The 24,084-nt window shown below is 41.3% G+C and overlaps 1 protein-coding gene across 2 annotated transcripts in view; it reads right to left on the reverse strand.

The window, feature by feature from the left end:
* Positions 1 to 6,698: 6,698 nt before the first annotated feature.
* The window catches only part of AKAP13 (A-kinase anchoring protein 13), a 119,902-nt gene continuing 102,516 nt past the window's right edge, over positions 6,699 to 24,084 (reverse strand). For both annotated transcript variants that reach the window (XM_063314309.1, XM_063314308.1), the window contains exons 23-33: positions 23,865 to 23,941; positions 20,944 to 21,125; positions 20,205 to 20,287; positions 19,850 to 20,029; positions 17,480 to 17,641; positions 17,119 to 17,189; positions 16,138 to 16,182; positions 14,828 to 14,878; positions 12,949 to 13,398; positions 11,961 to 12,282; positions 6,699 to 10,641 (exon numbers count right to left, since the gene is read on the reverse strand). In XM_063314309.1, coding sequence (XP_063170379.1) covers positions 10,592 to 10,641; positions 11,961 to 12,282; positions 12,949 to 13,398; positions 14,828 to 14,878; positions 16,138 to 16,182; positions 17,119 to 17,189; positions 17,480 to 17,641; positions 19,850 to 20,029; positions 20,205 to 20,287; positions 20,944 to 21,125; positions 23,865 to 23,941 — 1,673 coding nt within the window. In that variant the 3' untranslated portion in view covers positions 6,699 to 10,591. The remainder of the gene's footprint in view (positions 10,642 to 11,960; positions 12,283 to 12,948; positions 13,399 to 14,827; positions 14,879 to 16,137; positions 16,183 to 17,118; positions 17,190 to 17,479; positions 17,642 to 19,849; positions 20,030 to 20,204; positions 20,288 to 20,943; positions 21,126 to 23,864; positions 23,942 to 24,084) is intronic.

Here is a 24,084-nt window from a genome sequence, read left to right on the forward strand (position 1 = left end):
CCAGCCTTGTTCTCAACTTGGCATACTTCTCAGGTTCATTCTGAGAGTAAAATATATGTGGGAACTATTTCAACTATTCTTGTAGAAATAGTCTCCTTGAGAAAAGGTAAATGGAGATGTGGTAATTAAATAATTTTACCATTTTTCTCCAGTTCCTGTCTTTCTGTGCAGGTTCTTGGTACTCCTTTATCATTTTTTTAAAAAATATGATTTTAAACCCTGAGTGCTTACAAGTACATTATACTTCTGCAACCCTTTACTGAGTTCAGGAAGACTGTCCTGGAAAATTAAGCAGCAGCAACAACAAAAATCATATCTATACAGCCCATATATACCTTCTGTTATTTTTAATTCCCAGTTCGACATTGCTTGATGCAAATTCTATGCCCAGAAAACAACAGAACTTGCATCCTACAACTTCAATAACATGTGATACAGAAATTTAGGAATTTTTAAAACTATTGCTGCTTTGAAAATCAATTTAAGAGGGGGGGGGAGGGTTCAATGGGGAGAAGACTGGAAAGGAAAGTAGATCCATTATGGATAAACTGGTGGATGGACACCCAAGGGAGAAAAGGGATATTTTTCCTCTTCTCCTCTCAAGTTGATTTGGCCAGAAAGACAATTCAGAAGCTTTTGGCAGAGATACAATAGCCCCCGTTAGTTGCTAAGAGATTAAGCAAGAGGTGGGTGGCGTAAAAGAGCCTCTGGGATAGCTAAATCATAAGGGATAGATTGAGGGTGAATTTGATTAGTCCTTAAAAAAAATTTCTGATCTGGAATGGATTTTCCAAGCTGGAAACAAAGCGCATTCACCGGGCTGTCTCTTCAAGGTCAGATGTTTTCCCCCTTTCTCACGATTCAGTACTGTCTCTCAAACAATGCTTCCTACTCCTCCACATGAGGCCGAAGTCCCACAAAAGTTTTTTTTTTCCCTCCTTGCAAAAAAGACGTCTGTGTCTTTCTACCTCAATCTCAGAAAGCTTTTAATTTAGAGTTTCTAGAGGGGGTCTTTCTGAGTTGATCAGATAGTTGTAATAGAACCATTTATCCCTTTTGCTTTCACTTGTTATATGTCATTACATCACTTTGCACCTATCTGGTTGTCCCATTCCTCCTTTTCAGTCACCTAGAAAGTGAAGGAAGAGCTGGATTGCTTTGCTATAGCCCGGTCCAGATGTTTCCTGTCCTTTGCAAAAATCAATTGCAGGCCATTTCTTTTCTAATTAAGTGACTTAAAAAATATATATAATTTTTCAACCCAGCACTCCTTTCTCATGTTGGATGCAACCTCTGGCACAGATCCAGGAATAAGGATTTAAGAGTTTGACCTTTGGTCTTTTGGCTGCTTCCAATCTGTCACAAACCATCTTGCTTAAGTATGCATGAAAGAATAATAATGCTATTGTTAGGTTTGGAGAGAGAGAAATAGAGATAGATAGCAAGCCACATATACACATAGGCATTTTATTCCCAGCTTTATGGGAAATAAAAAATAAAATAAAAAGTAAAGTAAAGTAAATCTATGGTCTCTAGGATTTCTTTGAAGCTTCTCATCTAAGTTCAAAGTCTCATTAACTGCAGACAGAGAAAAAAAAAGGCACAGCACTAATAATAAAAGAATGGTCACTAAAAAGAAGGAAAATCTGCATCCTAATAAATTATTTGATTGTCAGTTGTTTTTATTATGTTTATGCTGCAATGAAGTTTTTAAATTAATGTTATTTCTGTGTTTCTATTTACTGTTTTCTGCATACTGTTAGGGCATTTTAAAGCTCTCTGTGACCTTCCAATTTCCAACCTTACATTTTTTTAAGCAAAGATTCTAAAAACGATGCTGGGCAAATGTGTTTAGAAGTCAGGAAAAAAAAATCTAAGCATTGCCAATGATAAGGGTGGAACTGCATTAATTTGCACCAATTCTGATTTTAAAGTGCAGACTTCCCAAGGTCTGGCTAGACAGGCTGTAAAAGAATTATGTGGAAAAGTAGAGGACAGAATGGTATTTTCCATGCTCATTTTCTCCCTTTCAGTAATGTCTGTTTAAAGAAGAAAAGCAAGAGATTGACGGCCTTGGGAAAACAGTGGGAGACAACTCATGTGTTGTGACTATTTCACATACAGTTAAAACAGCTTTCCTTGCTAGAAAGCTGACAGTGCTTGCATAAATCCCCTTTTCATGGTTCATGTTTCTGACATGTCCTGGGCTTGCTGTGCCCTTTAAAATGATGCTACTTCATCTCTCTCTCACACAAACTTGTCTGCTTTAGACCAGTGGCTAGTACGTAGCTCTCTGCAGAGCTGAAGAACCTATTAAAATAATCCCATCCAGGTGCCCGATGCTTCTGTAGGATTCCCTGAATGCACATGGAGAATTTCCAATACTATTTGTTGATAATACTGTGTTTTTTTTCCCCCTTTCTTCCTAGCGTTTTTCCTGCAGATGCAGGGTTTGCTTTTTCGGATCAACCAAATGTTGATCTGTTGGTTGCGACAGGAATTGACCAGCCAGCTTGTCACCTGAGCCTGATGTTGTGGGCTGAGAGTGACTGGGTCAAATTCACCCAGCCGGCTTTCATGCCAAAGGCGGGACTAGAACTCAGAGTCTTCTGGTTTTCAGCCTGGAGCCTTAACCCCTAGATGAAACTGGCCCTCATTTGTTGATAATACTGTTGATCTGTGCAATATACAGATAGGCAGCTGACAGGATTGTTCATAAGTGTCTTCTCACCAGCCAAGTCTTACCAGCTAAGAGTGATGAAGTAGATGGAAAATGAGCTGCAGCACAACTAGAGGAACTCTTGAGTGGATCAGAGAGTATACAGAGTAAGGTCCCTCTGAACTCCTATTCCATGGCAGCAAAGGTACCTAAGTGGGCTCACTTCTCTGATGGGGTTGCTGATTCATACAGAGTAACATCTCATCCTCCAAGTTGTTGGAGAGAGGTGCTGTCAACAATTTGTGTGGTTTTTTGTGGACAAAGTCAACTGGATCTACCTTGACATGGAATCCAGAGCTTATTTTATTGAATTGTAAGGCCACCCAATTCCACAATGACTCTGGACAGCACATGATTAAAAACAATCATACAATATAGATGCAACCCAAGCAGTTGTTTGTCCTGTTATTTTGGGTTCTTTTCAACTTGTAGGTCTCAAGGTGAGCACAGAAGATATAGAAAGATGTAAGCAACCACCTTTTTACTCAACTCTTGCTCATTCTGGTAATTAAATCACACTTAAGGAAAGTGATCAATGGTTTCTTATGGAAGGGATACATTCTTCCCCACTCCTGGCTAAAAGAGGCAGTAACAAGATCTTACCTAGGGTAGGAAGAAACCTACCCTGTACAATTGTAGGCTAGTCTCAAATGTTCCCATCCTGGGAAAGATGATAGAGAATGTGGTAGCCTCACAGCTCCAGATACATGCAAATGGTATGAACTGTCTGGATCCATTTCAGTTGGGCTTTGGACAGAATATGCTACTGAAACTCCTTTGGTTACCTTAGTGGGTGATCTGTGTGAGGAAATGGATGCCCTGCTCCTACACCTCTCAGCAGCTTTTGACAGTATTGATATATACAATATATTGCATCATGGAGGAAGCTTGATGTAATAAATGTGGATGATAAACGCATCACTGCCCAGAGTTGCTCTTAGTGAGATGGGTGGTAATGAAATATTAAATAAATAAATAAATGTATTTATTTTACGGAAGCAGAACCAGAGCCAAGAGCTCAGTTAACCTATTCAGGAATTTGGGTTTTACTTTCCTAGAGAATGTAGAATGAAGAATATAAAACCCATTGTTCAGTCAGGAAAAGAACTGATCTCCAGAACCTGCTCATTCTCTGGATCTACAAGATCAGTTGCCTAAAGAAAAAAACATTAAATACACAGAATAAATATTGACCTCTAAAAGAGATGAACCAGTTGGATCCCAAAATTAAAATGTTTCCTTGCAAAAGCAGCTTTGGATTTTGGCCATTGAGTTAAAGAGACGAATGTAAATCATGAGGGAGGTCACAAAGCAAGTACCTGTTTTTTTTAAAACGAAATAATTTGGTTTACATAGCATCTCTGGTTGTTGGCTAAAATTGCTGGGCCCTTTTCATGTATAATTATCAGCTTCTTGCACTCTCCTAGGCCTTGTGCAGAACTGTCCCTCTTGATGGTCATTGTTGCAAAGAACATCACTGTGTCATGGTACTAGATTTCTCAGGACCTCAGCCCTGCAAGTCATATCAGTTGAATGTACTAAACTTGAGAGGATGGCTCTTTACAAGGAAAATGCATAGAGCATTCACACAGTAATGGCTGGTTACAAAAAATTTAACCAAGTTCCTGACTTGCACAATATTGTTATTTGTTCAGTCGCTTCCGACTCTTCGTGACTTCATGGACCAGCCCACGCCAGAGCTTCCTGTCGGTCGTCAACACCCCCAGCTCCCCCAGGGTCGAGTCCATCACCTCTAGAATATCATCCATCCATCTTGCCTTTGGTCAGCCCCTCTTCCTTTTGCCTTCCACTCTCCCTAGCATCATCATCTTCTCCGGGGTATCCTGTCTTCTCATTGGAACCTGGAACCTGTAATGTAAGCTCTATGAGCCAGGGCAAATTGGATGTAGTTATTGGTGAGATGTCAAGATTAAAGATAGACATTTTGGGTGTCAGTGAACTGAAATGGACTGGAATGGGCCACTTCACATCAGATGACCACCAGATCTACTACTGTGGACAAGAGGACCACAGAAGAAATGGAGTAGCCTTCATAATTAATAGTAAAATGGCTAAAGCAGTGTTTGGATACAATCCAAAAAACAATAGAATGATCTCAGTTCGAATTCAGGGCAAGCCATCAAACATCACAGTGATCCAAATATATGCCCCAACCACAGATGCTGAAGAAGCTGAAGTAGATCAGTTCTATGAGGATCTGCAGCACCTACTGGACAATAAGCCTAAAAGAGATGTTATTTTCATCACAGGAGACTGGAATGCTAAGGTGGGCAGTCAAATGACACCTGGAATTACAGGTAAGCATGGCCTGGGAGAACAAATGAAGTGGGACATAGGCTGATAGAATTTTGCCAAGACAACTCACTCTGCATAACAAACGCTCTTGCACAATATACTGCACCATTAATCAACCACCCAGGTTGGATTTACCCATCATCCTAAGCACACAAAAATCTGATCAAGAATAACATCAACCACAGTTAAGTGTATTGTACAAATGTAGTTGCCAAGAGTTCACTAGGTTCAGCATGTTATGTGAATTCACCCACATGTTCTACGCAAAAGTGCAGACAATGCCAACAGTGTTTAGTCCTGGCCCAACCATATCCTGAATTGGGCATTTATCTAGGATTTCACACCAATACATTCACCCAACCACCTCATTTCCCTGGTGTGTAAAAACCTGTCTTTCCCAACGGGTTTAGAGGACAGCCACTGGGATGATCAGTGTTCTAAAAACCAAGCTCTGTAAGGAACAGTTGGAGGAGCTACCGATGTTTGGCTTGCAAAATAGAAGTTTAAAGGGAGATGCAAGAGCAGCCTATATATGTAAAAAGTTCCCCATTCTCTGCTGGAACTGATAGAACAAGTACTAATGGGACTAACTGAAAAGTTAGGAAATTCAGGTTGGGAATTAGAAGAAATTCCTTGACAGTAAGCACTGTTAAGCAGTGAAACAGACTGTCTAGAACACTGGTGGACTCTCCTGGCTGAAAGTTTAAAAGCAGGAGTTGGTAGCCACTTGTCCAGGGTGGATTCCTTCAGTCAGCAGAGACTTGGAAAGGATGACCTTCCAACTCACTCATTCTGTGATGGGCACCAGGTTGGGAAAGACTGCCAATCAACAAGGAAGATGCTGTGACACAGATAGATTATATTACCTGTATGCAAAAAGGAAGGAAAATGCCTCACCTCTTCCTTAATCAATGCTAGAGCTATGGGGGGAAGTAGAAACATTCTGAGGGAAAAATCAACTGCATTTTTATAACCACTTTTCCAGAAAAACTTGGAAAATTAGGGGAAAAAATGAAATATTTCCTCAATATTTTCTGTTAAATGTTCCATGAAATGGTTAAGAAAAGTGTTCACATGCTGCAGCTTTTACTCCCCACAAAGTTATGGAACAGGAAAAAACATATTACATAAGACAATTTACTGTCATTATAACGTTCTCCAGGATTAACTATACAGTGTAACTCTGAGGACAAGAAAACAATTTCTTTCTCCAGAGTGGAGTGACCATTTTTTTCCCAAGTTCTTTTTTATAGACTTGCCTCATTTTCTTGACTAGATCCAGAGCTTTAAAACACTGAGAATGGAGTAGACATTGGAAGTAGTATCCATTTATTTATATCTGTTGTGGGGAAAGCTAAAACAACTGTCTGTATTTCAGTATTTCCCAAAGGTAGTGAGCCCCTCTCCCCCAACTCCAGAAAACTCTCTTTTCCCCATTAATTCAGACTTTCTGGAAAGAAAAAACTACATCTCTATTCAGTGCAGCACAAAAACATATTTGCCATCCATCCTATAGCCACACAGGCCTTCCTTCTCTGTTCTTCTGCTCTGTGCACAAAATGAAACAGCTTATTCTCTTTTCCATCAAACAATTTCAGTCTGAAAGGAAGGGTGAGAAAGCAACAGACACAGACACAGACATGCAGAGGCCAGCAGGCAAAAATTCATCTGACTTAAAATCAAAATTTATTTAAAGGAGTGGGGAAATTTGACTTTACAAGAGTTGTTTTTATAGCAAGAAAGGTAGATAAATAAAAGAGATTATGAAAATCTTTTTTTTCCTTTTTTGCAAATTACAGGGTGGGGAATTAAAAATTTACAATAGGTAAACCTAACAATTTTTTACATAATTACACATGAACATATAACATTTTTTTCTTTTTGACTCTGTCCATTGATGTACATTTTTATTTTTAAAGTTTTTTTTTCCTTTTAAAGATATATTTCAGTCAGAAACACACAAGTGGTACCTTTTCACAAGCCTATGGGAAAAAGTGGGGAGGAACCCAAGTGAGAAATTCATTGTCATATAATTTGTGATGCTAGTGCATACAGTCCTTGCCAAAAAGAACTTACCACAATAATCAACCACAACCTAGCTGAACAGGAAAAAAACTAGATATAAGGAACTTGTAATACCCACAGATTTCCTTGAAATACAAAAATCCATCTCTATTTTTAATTGTGTTATACATGGCCTCTCTGTGAAGAGAATGGCAGCAGAGATTTTGGCTAAGAAGTTTCCTTATCAACTGTATCTCTCGTTCCTTTACCGTCTTGCCTCTCTCTGCACTTGCACTATGAGTCACAGACATGAATAATACAGGATTAAACTATATTAAACTCTCTTTAAAACTTAAGATATAATGCTATTGCAGAAAGAAGTACACTTGCCAACTCAAAAGCACTTGGCGCAGGAGAGATGGTCCATGGTGGCTGTGATGGAGACAACTGTTTTGGAGAAAAAGGAAAGTGATATTTCAAAACCTGTCATTCCTATTTAGCACCAGTGAAAGTGGAAAAAACATACACACCATGTGAATCAACTCCAGTTTCAACCCATCTTTAGTTTTCTGCAAAGAGCCTGCCCCCAGCCTTATCATCTTAACTTTGCTTTGGCCTAGAAATGCTGAATGTTAGAGGTTGTTTCCTAGCAGTGGTTGATAGCATTTAATGCTGGTTTTATTCAAATAGCGCATCAATAATCAATTATATATTTACACAAGAAATAGCAACAACAAAAAGAAGCACAGATACGCACAAACACACACACAGAGACACTCTTTAGGCTTCATAAGCCCAGCTTAAAAATAACGCAAAACAGACAATCCAAGTAAACGTTTCTCATTTTAAAAATCCAGACTTCTTTCAAACAAACAGAAAGATTTTTTTTTCCAACGCAAGCCCAGCTTGCAAACTGAGAACAAATATCACATAACAACTGTGGTAATAAAAATAAAAATAAGAAATAATATTCTCTAGCTGCCTCTGGCTTTGTTTTTGGACAGCATGAATTTGTTTTAGAGGGCAGCAGATTCAGCCAGGTCCCCAGAGATCATCCACATCTGTAAAGGCAGACTCATTAAAGAGCTGTTTCTGTGCTGGTTCTACAAATTGGGTTGTGTGAAAATGGCTCCTGAGATGCTCTAAAGAGAGAATACAACGGTGGAACAATAGTGCAAAACCTTCTTTGAAGGAGTGGGCTAGACAAAAATGGGTTTTTCAAGCTTTGAAGGTAAACTCGTTGTGTGCTATTTGCTCAGCCCACTGGGATAATCTCTGGGATGACAAGGTGAGAGAGGGTTGCAATGACTTGCAAAATAAGGATGTTCTTTCATACTGATCTCAAATCACCAAACTGGGCTGCTTATTGGTCCTCCCCATCTCTCCTTTCTCACCATGCCAGATTTCTTGTTCCCACTGCAGTGAGGAATGTGGTTTGACACTGGCACCAATATGAGGGGAGAAGGAGGGGAGATTAAATTCGGATCCTGGGGCTGGATATAGTTCCCTACAAACCATGATGGGCCAAATGACCCTAGAGGGTTAGACTTGGAGGAAAGAAGGGCCTGACAACTACTTCCTCACGTTCAACAACTGTATGCATGAGGAACAAGGGAGAAGCTCAGTCTCCCCACCTGACACCTCCTTGGAGCAAAGCATATGCCTGCTTCTCTAAAGAGAATTGAGTGGAGAGCAGGCCTACGAGGCAGATGTTCCCCTCTCTTGCCATGGTAGATTAGGAGACCAATGTCATCCATTTGCAGGTGGAAAAACAAAAGCAAACCACTTTCCACATTCCATGCAAAGCAGACCAAATTCAGACTTCTTTTCTGAAGCTGATCAATCACTATCCACACACAAAAAAAGCAAATACACCCTTACGTGCTGACAGCAGATGAAGGCCTTGTTGCACTTGGGTAAGTCAGGAGAACACAAGTTCCCTACCCACAAATTAAGGCACATATTAAAGAAGTGATTGGAAGGAGTTTTTGGGTGTCTGTCTGTACATTTACATACATTTTTCACCTCCTGGCAGTTCCACCCCAGAAACGATGGTGTGTTCTCACCCAAAACTGTGATCGTATAGAGATGGGAATGCTACCATTTTTAAAGCATCAAATCTATCCTATTTGGAAAGTTATGTTAAGGGATGTGGTGGGTTCTTTAGTCCATGCAAAGGAAATTCTACCTAACCAACATAGTTGTACTTCTCTTTCACAGCTCTTTCACCCAAAGGACAGCCACCCGCTTCCTCAACATAGTTCCTAGCAAGAAGAGACAATGAAATTGGGAGAAAATGTGTGCAGGAGTTTGGGAAGAGAAGCCAAGGGAGCAGGGACGGAGAATTTGGTTTGGGTTTGTATATTCTTCAGACTCTTCAGTTGCACAGCCAACTCAACAATAGTTGCTTCCCAGTAGAAACAATGTGTTTCTTTGTGAGAAGAGGTGCATTCCTAAAAAGAGAAGTCCCATGGCAGGGAATCGGGATGTACCACGCAATTCAGTGGGAATTAAGAGTGGTTGTGATTTAAGAGTTCCCTTTGTAGGTCTTCTGAGAGGACTTCTAGAGAGTACCTTCTCATTTCCAACAATGGCCCTTTTCACCTCTCCAACCTAGGACCCCGCATTGCTTCCAATCCATTTTGTATTTCTTTTTTCTGCCTCTTGACAACGTGCCAGCCAATGGCTTCTCCCATTCCTCCAAAGCACTTGCACAGGAATCTTGCCTTAGTGGCCCTTCCACTTACAGAAGAGTCCCTGTGGTCTCGGTGCAGAATGCCAACTTTGTAGCAGATGGCAAAACTCACAGACCCAGCCCAGACCAAGAGCTACTGTATAGCACTGACCCAATCCCTGAACAGTTTTACTCAGGTGTCTACCAACCCCTTTAGGATACAGCTGAGGTTCCCTAGCACTTCTGTACAGACATACAGAATATCCAAAGGATATGGAGCTACATTTATTGGTGTGTGTATGTATGTGTATATATACATACACACATCCATTTTGTATACATTTTGTATATATTTAGGTAAGTATTTATAGAAGTGTGTATACATTGTATCTATATAGACCAGTGTGGAAACACTGCTTAAGGAGTCCCATCTTTTTTCTATAGAGGGTTTTTGACTTTGCGTGGTGGTTCCCTAAGAGAAGGTTAGCTATGTTGCCCTTGTTCACAAATTCCCTGCTTTTCAAGTTGAAAAGGAAAGAAGGGAATAACTGCCTGGGCAAGTCACCAACTAGCATTGCACAGAGAAACAGTGCTGTTCACATTCAACCCAAACTGAGCCCGCCCAGTCTGGCTGCACCCACAGTTCTTCTGTGTGGTTTTTCCTCCTCCTATTGCCCTTTTGGACATATTTTCAGATGTAACGTATTCAAGAAGATCCAGCAGTGGGAATGGACAGTGGGCTGTAGGCGTGAAAGGTGGGTTTTCACCAGAAGAAAGCCCAGCACAGTTCAATGTCTAGGATGAAGAAATGTTCAATCCCTTGGCCCCTCATTGTAGGGCAGATCTGGAGGTGGTCTGGCTGGAGACAAGAAATGGGATCAGCAAAAAATCTCCTCGCCTTCTGGTGCTGTTTCTGGAGAGTGAGCATCTGGAGAAAAAGAAATCAAAACAGTGTCAACACACAACAGAAAGAGACTGCTGTTTTTCCTGGCTTCCTTATCCAGTGCTGTTAAGTTTAGCAACTCACTGCATCCTACCAGAAGCCCAATCGGAGTGCATCTGTGGCTTGGGAACAAAGGCACAGAGATTAGCATCCCTGTGGATAAACACCGGGCAGATTGATAAATAGAGGACATAGAATAAATCCTTAATTATCTATCTACATGCCAGTGCCCTTGTGGTGGTAGGCTGTGAAGTGCTGAAGAGTCCCTACAGCTGAAATAATACTCCAAGACCTCACCCTACGCAAATCCCTCGCAGCTGTCCATCCAAGGTCAGTCAGCAAAATGTTTTTGCATATTGCTGTAAGCAGTGTTCCTTCCTTCTTTCCTTCTTTTGGATAGCAGAGAAAATGTAAATTCAAGAGCAAAAGCTTTCAGTCCATATTAGAACTTTTTAAAAGGATTTTTTTTTTCCTTTTAAATTCCTGCCTCTGTTAGCACACTGGTATGAGCACTCGAAGAATAAATCCAAAGGGAAAGCAAACATGGAGTGCTGTCATCTCTAGTACAGTAAATTTTACTCCTTCCCACTTGCAAGTTAGATAAGATAACTGCAGGTCAGAGGAAGGGGAATAACCCTTATTTGCCTGGACTATTTCCGGCAGGAGTTAGGCTAGCCTTCCTCTCTCTGGTATCTTCATGTCCTGGACAGCCAGCAATTTCCCCTGTCAGCTCACTCTACCCCGCATTCCACTTTTATCAAATTCCACTTAAATTCCAATATTAATCCTGGAATTGGAATATGCTCAATTGCAGATAATCTACTTATTTACATATTTCCCACCTCATTTGTTAAATGTCGCATCTATATGAATTGATGCTTGCTCCTGCCCCAAAATACTTTGATTTCATTGGAATCAGAATGCATAAAAATTGCTGTCGTTACAGTGCATTCCTGTGCACAAACAGAACAACCCACAAAAACAGCAAGTTGTGTGAGAGCCCTGTCTGAAATATTTCCTCATTGCAACAAAGTTAAGTACCATCTAACTGAAGCTGGACTTGAACCTTTGTCTCCCCAGTCCTAGTCCAACCACTTCAGCTTTACAACTATACTGTCCCACTTGATGTTGAGGGAAGCACTAAGCTTATCCTTTCCAGGTCTCCCTACTGTCCTACTGGCAAGACTCAGATCTGGACCACTGGCAAGCAATCTGGTAGAAGGAGATCTGCCATAGAGCTTTCCATCCTTAGTTGTGCTCGTCAAGAAGAACCTTTGGAAACATTAAGCCAGCCCTTTGCTTACCAGATGGCTGTGAACGATGCCCTTTGCTCTTCTTCTTCTTCTCCTTCTTGTCCTTTGGCTTGGCTAGGCCAAAGAGGCGGTTGGGCATCTGCCCATGTCCCTCGGCTGGCTTGTTGGTTTGGCCTGATGTTGTAGTGCCAATCAAATGAAAGGAGCTCTTCTCCTTATGTGTCCTTGAGAGACTGTTCCTTTTGGGTGATGCAGAAAGTTCTGTATCCAAGTGCCCCTGTTTGGGCAGCGAAGAACACAGCTGCCTAGAAGACAAGTCCTCTGTTGGAAGAAGGGAAGCAGTTCTGCTCATTTTGGTATGTTGGTTGAGATGCTGGAAGATAGAAGACAGAACAATAGGTGTGGTAGTGGATTGTTTAACTTTGCATTCATTACATTTTTAAACAACCTCAGCTTCCTGGCCACTATAAAGCATGTTAAGAATGTAGTGTAAAATAAATAAAAATAAAACAATAATAGCCGCAATAAGCAACAGCAATAGTAGGTGAAACACCACAAGAAAATCAAACCAATATATCTAAACCAGTTTCCTAAAATACTAGGAAAATAAATGTCTTCATCTGGTTGTATCAGGGTGCCACCAATGAAAAGGCTGTTTCTCTTGCAGATGTCCACTTTACCTTAACGGTAATGGTTCTGGCACTATGGTTACCATATACATGACGACATACCCAGAGGACACCACAACATGGATAAAACCAGGTTAGACAAAAATTGTGCTTCCAGAATCGAATACAGGCGGCCTGGGAATTCATATCTGTGACTGTGCATTGCACAAGAAAGCCAGCAATGCAGCACTTGCTGTCATGGAAGACACGCATTACTGATCTTCTGAAGAAGACACCACGATAGGTTTCTACAGAAGTGTCCATAGAACACAATTTGAAAACCACTGATCTAGAACCTCAGCATCTTCAGATGCTCCACCAGCCTCCTTCATTTAATGCCAGAAAATGTACAGGTACAAAGGAACAATTACCGATCTGAGGTTGGGCTCCATCTGTGGCTGGGATAGTTGCTCCATTTCCCTCTTCAGCTGCTCCTTTTCCTTCTCCAGTTGCTTCTGGGCTGTCCGAAGATGTTCCAGATCAAGCTGGTAGGCTGCTTTCTTCTGCTGCAGCTTCTCCCGCTCCTTCTCCAGGCTGTGATGCCCTTTCTGGATCTGCTCTTCCCTCTGGGCCAGCTGAGCTTCCCGCTCAGTTAGCTCTTTCTCTTGGGCCTCCCACTCCTTCTCTTTTTTCCTCCTTTCCTCCTGGTGCAAGGCCTGTTGCTTCTGCAGGTTGGCGAGCTCTTGCCGCTGTTTTTCCAGGCTGCGTTGCTTTTCCTGCTCGATCAAGGAGTTGGGCCGGAATGAGCTGCGGCTCAAGGTCCTCTCTGTTAGCAGCAGCTTCTGGTCTTCAATGTAGGTGTCTTGTTGCACCACAACAGCCTGTAAAGAAAGAAGACAAGGCTTTCTACTAGGCAGAGCCATTTGCTTCAAAGGTCCTATGTTTACTCCCTTGCAGCACAAAACTAGAGGTGAAATCTCTGCTGAGAACCCATGAGAGTCAGTCACCATAAGGCAGAAGTTGGCCCTACAGAGTATCTGCAGAATGCCCAATTAAATTTAAAAGAAAAGTGAAAAATCTTGCCAAACTCGGATGTTCTGCAGACCATTCCAAACCATACAAACTAATGGGTCTTTTCAGGTTATGACAGTTTTCTCCACTTGGGGCCTATGTCTTTGACTACTAGCCTTGGGTGAGGCTTCATGAAATACAAAGAGTCTCTGCACCTATGCTATCTTTCTCCCTCACCAAATTAAGACATTCCTCCCTCTACAGAAGCGCCTGTATTTCACTGACCCTGCCTGGAAAAGGGCTCTTCCCATGACTTGGACAGGGCCCTTCTTATGCTTGGGAGTCTTGTTGAAGAAGGCCTGCAGAATTCCTGAGGGGTCATGAGGTCAGGGATAATTGACCCCTGCTTGTCTGGACTGTTAAGTTTAAGTTTCCTAAGGTAGTCCTTGACTTACAATTGGGACCAGAACTTCCATTGCTAAGCAAGGCGCTCATTAAGTGAGTCACACCTAATTTTACAACCTATTTTGCTGCGGTACCACGGTCATTAAGTGAATCATGTGGTCATTAAGTGAATCTGGTTTCTGCCATTGAGTTTGCCTGTTGGAAGCCCCTTGGGGAGGTTGCAAGTGGCGATCACATGACCCTGGGACGCTGCAACCATTGTAAATACATGATGGTTGCCATGTGCCTGAATTTTGATCATGTGACCGCAGGGATGCTGTGATGGTCGTAAGTGTGAGAACCAGTCATAAGTCATTTTTTTCAGTGCCATCTTAACTTTGAATGATCACTAAATGAATGGTTGTAAGTTGAGGACTACCTCTACCATGATGAGGTTTGTAAGTCCTCTAAAGACCTTTTGTTGGCATCTGCCAACTTGGGCTAAAAAGGGCTGATACGTATAGATGCATCCAGATAGGTGAATAATAAATAAGCATCTCATTCTTTCCATTCCTTTAGACTGGAGGCTAAGGATCACCCTTGGCCTTTGAGTAGCACGGGAAGGACACCATTCCAAAAATAGCATATGTTTAACTCACATTAATCTGATTTCTCCCCTTGTCTTTCCTGAGTTTCCTGTCGGACTCATCCAAAATTACAATTCAGCAAAACTTTCTCAGAGTTCAAGGGTTCTGGAGGACACATCCAGCCCTGAAGCTTCTGGTGGGAGTCTCCTGCTTTAGATGTTGCATCTCTTGATGCTAAGTGTCTTATTCAGCAGAAGTATCAGACCGGCTAGGCTTTTATTTATCACAAAAGCAGAGAGGTTTTTCCTATCTCTTTCCCAGCACTTACCTGCAACAAGCCTAGCAAGCTGTGAAGCTGAGTTATACTCTGGAGGACCTGCTGCAGAAGAAAAAGAGAAACAGAGAGAAAGACACTGTCAACAGCTAATTAACTTATTTGCTCTACTGGACTCCTGCCTTTTTAGGAACTCAGAAACAAGAACTTAGCGAGCAGCTGGGAGGATGAGCTATGCTGATGGAACACCAGTCCTTAAGAATTCTCCACGCTCATTCCCACATGATGCCGACAACCTGGGAGTAGCCATCAACCAGCAAATATTCCCAGAGAACAAAATTCTGTGTACTTCACACTCAGGAAAAAGTACCCTGAAAATTATGCACCAGGGAAGATGAAACTCTCCAATTTTTCTGTTGTTGCAAATCTGCATCTCTTATTTTGCATAGCTTGGTCTTTCAGGGCGCAACATTGAGTTTAGGTTTACTTTTGGCATTTGGAGAGGTGCAAAGTTACATGAAAACATAGTATTTCAAAGTAAGTTTGTTTTATCCAATCTAAAAGTAACGTTCTTTTATGACTGTATAGACTTTCTATCAGTTCAGAATTCACTAATACACGGGCCATTTAGTTTAGAGGCTTATTTCACGTTATGTTATTATAATTACATCTATCATTCATATATATTATATATAGTTTTATACCTTTCCATATACGGTATATATAACGTATTTCATATTACTGAGTTTTATTATGTAACTAACTGATCTTTGACTGCAATAAAGATTTTCACTCACTATTTTATGAATTCTTTTTTTTTTCTGTGTCTGTACTGCACTTTGTTATGAGCACATAATAAATAAAACTATACTACCACTCCTAAAACAACATGATTTTTCATCAGCCACTGGGAAATATTACTTTCCACTGGCCTTGCAAGATTGCATTGAACTTTCAGGGACAATTCCTGTGTATCTTCACAAATTCAAGGACTAGGAATTTCATAAATCTTCAGAAGTGTGCCCAATTCAATGTTGTATGGATTCTTTCTTATCCCACCCAATGACAGCAAGGACAACCTGCACATTCTCCAACTGTCCCCTGACTGATGCTCTCTAGTTGGGAGTACAACATCCATTATGCTGGGTATTATGGTCCAACCAATTGGAGGACACCCAGATGGAGAAGGCTGGATTAGCCCAAAGCCTGTGAAGAAGGGGAAGATGCATTCTAATAATGAACTGAGCAAGAAAACTACAGGATCCCAGATTGGAAGATAAAAAACTTAAAGGAGGAGGTATTTCACTGGGCATGAGAAGGGGCTGATCTCATGTTCTAGATGCTTTGTGAACAGAAACACTTACCTCATTGTTTCTTTTCAGCACAAACATCAAGTTAGCTGTTCCTCCCTAAGAAGAGATCATACATACTCTTAATGAGAAAGAGACTACGGACAGAGAGCCAGGATCCAAATAAATCACATACAACAACCTATTTTTGAAAGCTTGGGCTTCACCTCCTACCATCCCTAACCATTTTCTGAGGATTCTCAATCAATTTATATTTATGGTCATAGACCAAATTTCTGTATAAAACACCAGACAACAAAACCTATAACAACAAAAATATAAAAGAGAGAAATCTGCAGCTAATTGCCTTCTAATATGAAAATAATCTACCAGAGCTTAAGTCTTCTTACAGCAATCAATCATGACTGAACTGTATTTTGCTACCGTTTTTTGAGGTTTCTAAGGGTTTATCAGCTAACAGGCAAAATGTATTCTCTTCCATAGAACAGATGGAGTGATTTACAAGGAAGGGTGGTACTAATTAAGGGTGGCATGAATGGTACAATAGACAGCTCAGCAGAATTTGTGGTGTTGATTCAATGACATCCTCCATACAGGGACAGATTCAGTACAAGAAGGACCACACTGTTGTTCAGGTCACTGCTCTTGCCATTGCCTTCAGGCCCTTGGCCTCCCACCCCTAACTTCACAATGAAACACATAGAGGCAGTGCAATGAATTCTGTAAACTGTAAAGTTTGTGCTGGTAAGCTCTGATTTGCAGGAAGTGATGCTGCTTGGTGGGAATGCAATAAGTTATTGGGAAGGATGGCTGAATCACTGGTAGACCTGGCAGGGCAGGTGACCACTAGCCAAACATGGTGGGTAGATAAGTCCCAGGAACTGTTGGGGGTGGGTCTCCCAGCACAACAGATGATATTTTAAGTGGCAGCATCTTCTTCCAAGAGCTCATACTTCCATACTAGCCAAGACTCTATGAGATGGAAGATGCTGGAAGCTGAATATGGAAAGCTGTTGACACTCTGCTGTTCCATACCTTCTTCAACACACTGTCAGATTCTGTCCTCCGAAGATCCTGTACTTCTTCTCCTTCATCCTTCTCCCCACCTAAAAAGAAAAATCAGGTTTCTTGTTTAAGTTAGGGCCTGGGGATGGGGGACCCACATCACACTAAGCCATAAACCACTGTTTATGCACAATGGATGGGTGCAGACATCAGGCTAAGCCAAAACAAATAAAATCTATAATTGCTTAGTTCGAAGTATGAATCCTGGGAATGACTAATTATGGCAGAAGCAGAGCTGTGAGGAAGCCCTCTTTGCCTCTTCAGGGATCTCAAGTTATTGCAAACAAAAAGGGCAAAGCTTAGAGCTGGGGTGGAGGTAGAAAGGACTCACCTTTATACACATTCATCAGGTGACTGTCAAATCCTCCAAAGGTCTCTGCCCTCCTGGGGAGAGAGATGGGCCCTACACCCTCCTGCTCTGAGACAAGACTGCTCATCTGCTGCCCAAGAGCACTTCCAAGGCTCCTGCTCACCAAACCTTGCAATTGCTCAACTGAAAGAAGAAACAGCACCATGAGAAGACCATCCATGTTCATGTGCTGCACACTGTTGATTTATTTATTTAGAAAGACCTAGATGGCTGCTCATACTGTGAGCTCACAACCCTGAGCTGTGCACAAAACAGTAAAAACAACAACCCCCCCCCCTCAAACAATCAGAATAAAAATCAGTCAAAACTCTACAAAATCCTATAAAAACTCACTGCAACCCAGGGCGACACTCTCCCGTACTTCCAGATACCATCTTAGTGGGCTCCAACCTCATCTTACCCCAGCATTAGCATTTAAATGTTAAGAAGAAGCTAAGCTGTAGAGAACACAATGAACACTATGGAGGCTCACAGCACTTTACAGCAGGGCTGCACAATGTTTCAGGATCAGAACACACCTGGCTTTTGGGTGGCATGCTAGAGTGCTGTACTCCAAAAGGAGGTGGTTGGTTGGATGTGGTTGGGCTCCAAATTAGAGAAAACCCAGGGCTGTAGGCTAGATGTGGAAGTCAACTACATGGTGGCGTCCATGAAGTCACCAGAGGCTGAGCATGACTTGAAGCTGGCCCTATCTTAATGAGAACGCAATGCAACGCAAGCACCATCCTTCATTTGACACACTGATGTGCAGTCCACAAGTGCAAATAAGCTCCAACTAGTGTATGACCCCCACCTCAGCAAATCTGCAACGCATGTCAGCATTCTCCAATTTAAATTTCTGCCAATATGTGGAAACAATTTCCTGCATGTTGCAGTCCAACCTGTGTCAGGCTGAGAAAGGCTGAAATACAACTAACATAACAAGGGCCAATTTCTGAATTGACCATCACCAGTTTTTATTCAGCTATGGGACAGAATTGGGGAGCAGGGAGGAGGTTAAAAAAATGCAGAGGCATCTTCTCAGAAGACAGTCGGGCAACCCATTATTACTTTTATGGGTTTGTGGAGAAGAGGGTGCTTTAGAGAGAAAGAGAGGGAAAAAAAGAAAGAACAGACAATTGATCCCTACCCAAAAGAGCTCACATTATAAAGTTTGATGAACAGGGTGCAGGGGAATCAGAGGAAGGGAGAGAATCTATGGAAATGCAGTTGTAAGGTCTTATACTCAGTTTCAATAAGAGGTTGGATTTAAAAAATTAGCTAAAAGAATGAAAAAACAAACAAACAGGAAGAACAGAGACATTGCTTTAGCCCCGTAGTTTCAACAATAAAGCAGGTCAAGGAGGTTGTTGTTGTTGTTTATTCATTTAGTCGCTTCCGACTCTTCGTGACTTCATGGACCAGCCCACGCCAGAGCTTCCTGTCGGTCGTCAACACCCCCAGCTCCCCCAGGGACGAGTCCGTCACCTCTAGAATATCATCCATCCATCTTGCCCTTGGTCGGCCCCTCTTCCTTTTGCCTTCCACTCTCCCTAGCATCAGCATCTTCTCCAGGGTGTCCTGTCTTCTCATTATGTGGCTAAAGTATTTCAGTTTAGCCTTTAATATCATTCCCTCAAGTGAGCAGTCTGGCTTTATTTCCTGGAGTATGGACTGGTTTGATCTTCTTGCAGTCCAAGGCACTCTCAGAATTTTCCTCCAACACCACAGTTCAAAAGCATCGATCTTCCTTCTCTCAGCCTTCCTTATGGTCCAGCTCTCGCAGCCATATGTTACTACAGGGAACACCATTGCTTTAACTATGCGGGCCTTTGTTGTCAGTGTGATGTCTCTGCTCTTAACTATTTTATCGAGATTTGTCATTGCTCTTCTCCCAAGGATTAAGCGTCTTCTGATTTCCTGACTGCAGTCAGCATCTGCAGTAATCTTTGCACCTAGGAATACAAAGTCTTTCACTGCTTCTACATTTTCTCCCTCTATTTGCCAGTTATCAATCAAGTCAAGGAGGAATGTACCCTAATCTGAAAGAAGGGATTGGACAAATCTATTAGCCCCTGAAGAAGGAAGGAAGGAAGGAAGGAAGGAAGGAAGGAAGGAAGGAAGGAAGGAAGGAAGGAAGGAAGGAAGGAAGGAAGGAAGGAAGGAAGGAAGGAAGGAAGGAAGGAAGGAAGGAAGGAAGTTCCCTGAATGATGATCTGTTTTGAACTTTCTATTCTCAGCCTGTTGCAGTTTAGTTCCTTGAAATGCAGTGAATTACAATGTCCAAGATATTCAAAGCATGGACTCTTTCAGAAAAGCAATTGACACACAGTGGGTCAGAGACTAGCTTACCTTCACTGATCACATTCTTCATTATACTTTCTCCTTTTGGTGCCTCATCTGTATTGGCCCGGAACAACATCCTGGTCCCTGAACCTTCCTCATGCCCACTGCAATCTGTCATATCTCTGAAAATCTTCTCTTTTTCTTCTAAGAGGGTTATGATCTGCTGATCTTTTTGGTGGAGCTGTTCTGTGGGATGGAAAAGAGGAAAGGTCAGCTAGAGAGCTGTTACAGTAGATGGAATGTTAACTTAAAGTTGGTGGGGTTTATAATCTCTAAGATTGAAGCTCCATCTCGTGTTGAAACAGAGAATTGCTGGAATCAGGAGACAAACATTCAAATTGTGGCATCCTTTTGTTTTTACCTTTCAGTTCCCTGGCCTTGGTGTCCAGCACCCGCTTCTCCTCTTCTGACTCGCTAGGGATACCTTCATCTTCCTCTTTGTCCCTGTAGTAGAATCAGGCAGATTGAAAAAATGTATTGGAGAAGTGTTCATTCACATGTTATTTATACTGAACTTACCCTCTCCCTTTAGGTCAGCACAGTTCCATCTCCTTTTCTGGTAGACAATATATGTCTACATATAGTTCTTTATTAACAATATTCAAGGTGTGGAACTCTTGAGACACTTGTAAATTTTACAGTAGCTTTCCCATCCTAAATATTATTCATGTGGCAAACTGGTGAACGGATATCAAGCACAGGAAGCCACCTTACATAATTGGGCCACCTCAAGGGGGATTGTCTATGGTTTGGCAACAGCTTCCCCAGGTTTCAAATCCTAGACCTTTTATGCAGAAAGCCACGATTACCAGAGCTTGCTGCAAAAATCCAGACAAACAATAAATGGAGGTAAAGAAACACAGAAAACTCAGTTTCTTCTGCCATCTAGTGATCATTTAGAGTTTTCTAGCTCAGAAGTCTGCAAAAAAGCCTTTCGAAATCAAACATCCTCCATGCTAGGTGGAAAAGATGGGACACCTAGACATTCAAGGGCATCAGACTGAGAAAGGTTGTTCTATTCTCTTCCCCCAAACCTTCATTTATTGGAAGCCATCCCAAACAATATCTCACATTCCATCAATGATTATTTAGCTCCTTACATAGTGTTGATAGTGTCCTGGATGATTTGAATCCAGCTGTTACGTTCCTCCTTAGAGCTGGCATGGACTTCCACCATCTCAGGGTCTCTTCCTCCCATGCTGATTAGGAACAAGCCCTTCTCCTCATGGGCCACTTCACGGACGATCAGCTTCTTCAATGAGATCACGGTGGATTTTTGATCCTTTTTGTGGGTAGGGGAAGAGAAGTATATGCGTTAGGTTGAGTGGTACAATCAGAAGCTCCAAGCATAGAACTCAGCCTTCAAAATGATCACTCCTACACCACAATGATTCTGGAACAATGGTAAAGAGACATCTAAACAGGACCCCTACTTTAACTTGTCTCATCAGTGATACAGCAGAAACATGACATGAGATCTTTTACAGCCTGTTGCTCCCACTGCAATAGAATGAAGACCCAAACAGATGAAGGGTCCATTTGATGTGTTTGTCCCCTTGCTTACTATTTAAACTGATATTTTGATATATACCTTCTTTATGTAAACCTTTCACTAATAATCTTCCCTGGGCAGCTACACTAAAGACTGAATCATTCCTGAAAGAGCTCTGTAAATTCCTTCTAAGCAGAAGAGCTTCCAAATAGTAGTTAAGGCACTGGGCTAGAAACCAGGAGATGGTGAGTTCTAGTCCCGCCTGAGGCAAGAAAGACAGCTGGATGACTTTGGTCCAGTCCCTCCCTCTCAGCCCAACTCACCTCACAGGGTTGTTGTTGTGGGGAAAACAGGGGGAGGAAGGAGTACTCGGTATGTTCCCCACCTTGAGTTATTTATAAAAATAATAAAGACAGAATAAAAATTCCAAAAAAAAAAAAAATGTTGGTCTCTCCACATCTTGATCAAAAGCCCTTCTGCCAGAGTATATTTGTTTGGGAAGCTCTATTCCTCTGTTAGTTGCCAGTTGTGAACGTACAAATTATATTTATATTAGGCATACATTTATATTATGAAAATAAAATAGTGACTTAAGGTAATGTTCTTAAAAAAAAAAGGAAAAGAGGGCTTGAGGAGAAAGAAGGGCAAAAACATCATTGAATCATTTTCTTCTACTATTGCTGCTGCTATTCATATTTGCTTATTGTATTTTTAGTTCACTTTTCCCTTAAGGAGCTTAAGATAATGCACAAGTATGTCATTTTAATCTTACAAAAAAACTAAATGTTAGGCTGAGAAGTAGGAAATGTGAGGTTCAGGTCTTCTCAGTCTAACACTTCTGGGAAGATTTTAAGTAATGCCATTTTGTATACCCACTCACCTAAGCATTTTATATGCACTTCCATATTAACCCTAGCACTTTTCAACCCATTTGATTTAGCGAGCGGCATTACAGAATCCTGAAATGTTGAAATATGGGAGGATAACTATGTTCTGGTTTGCTTATTGATTAGAGAGGATTTGAATTCAAACAGATGTAAAACCTGCATCATACAGAATAGATGTGGAAAGTTTTTTTAAAAAATCAAAGGCCCGTTGACATTTGCATTTTACGATGCTCGGCTATTTTAACAGTCTCTTTATTGTCTCCATATAATTATTGGTATGACTCTGAATAATTAAAGCAGTAAAGCCGAGTCATTAAAAGTTCTAAGAAAATTCTGCTTTGGACATGGTAATTTATTTTTATATATATTGGCTAGGTTCACACAAAATGTTTAGCTAAGTCGAATATACAGCAGTTGCACGCAAGCAACACACTAAGTTTGGTTAGTGTTACGTGTGTGTGTGTTTATATTCACACATTGTACAAGCTGTCATGGGTTCTTTTTTAAACCATACCCAACCAGATTGACCCAGACTCAAGAGAGACACAAGAGTACTGGACCCTGGACAGGTGGTTTTTTTATATCTCCCTATAAGGGTTGGGGAGATGTTTTATTTTGTAAAACCAAACCTATAAAAATGATATGTGAGTGCTTTCTATATTCTGTTCTATTGCTACCCCTGCATATTACTATGATAATTACTATTACAATAACTATGCTATTACTGTTCAATTACCATGACAATGTTTACACTATACTCTATACTATTACTATTCAATATACTATACTCTATTAATATTACCTATTACTCTATTTTCTATTACTCTTTTTTTAAATCCATTCAATCGTGTCCAATTCTCAGCGACTGCCTGGACAAGCCCCTGCAATTTTCTTGGCAAGATTTCAGAAGTGGTTTACCACTGCCTCCTTCCTAGGACTGAGAGAGAGGGACTGGCCCATGGTCACCCAGCTGGCTTCTTGCCTAAGGTGGGACTAGAACTCACAGTCTCCTGGTTTCTAGACTGATGCCTTAACCACCACACAAAACTGGCTCTCAATTCCTCTATTACAATTATCTCTATACTATTACTAGTATGCATCAGCATTTCCTTCTTAAGCCTGTTCTACCTTAAGTCCCCTCTCTCTGAGATTTCTTCTTCTTTTTCTGTTAATGGCCAGCATGTAGAGCTCTTGCACCTTTTTTTTTACACTGTGGCTTGTCTTGACAGGCCTCTATACTTCTTTTCCTCTCTTTTGGACCATCCGCTCCTTCTGAATGAAAAACACCTTCTTTCCTTTGGCTGCTGTACTCGGTCTGCTGGTGGTTGCAGAACTCCAAAACACACATCTCCTCTCACACCGGTGTCAAAGTTGCAGCTTTATTGGCAACTCTGCCATACTGATGCTGGGGAAGAGGCTCAAATAGGAGGGAAAGGAGGCAGCACAGGTGCCTGCGACTTTATTCAAGCAGCCTGCTCTTCCACATCAGCCTAGCCTATTTGCCTATTTTTATGGCTAGAAGTATTTGGCCAAATCCAGAAAATGGATTAATTCAGTAACCACATTAAGTGTGTTGTGCAAATGCAGCCAAAGTGTACACCAACTTTTTTTAAAATGGAAAAAAAAGCGTAGAATTCCTTACCAGGGATGCGAATACATATTTTTGATCCTTTTCCTGGAGGAATATTAGAACATCTGAGAGAAGAACAGCCAGGACCTCTGATAAGGAAAGGAACATCAAGACATCAGGTTGTCAAACCAGCCAACCAAAACCTGATAGGTCTGCATTTATCAGTATTACTCACAATGTCTCATGTTTCATTTCCTGAAGCAACTTCAAATCAAAGAAAAGATTCTGCAAA

The sequence above is a fragment of the Candoia aspera genome, chromosome 13 (genome assembly GCF_035149785.1).
Source record: "Candoia aspera isolate rCanAsp1 chromosome 13, rCanAsp1.hap2, whole genome shotgun sequence".
NCBI classification, from domain to species: Eukaryota; Metazoa; Chordata; class Lepidosauria; order Squamata; family Boidae; genus Candoia; species Candoia aspera.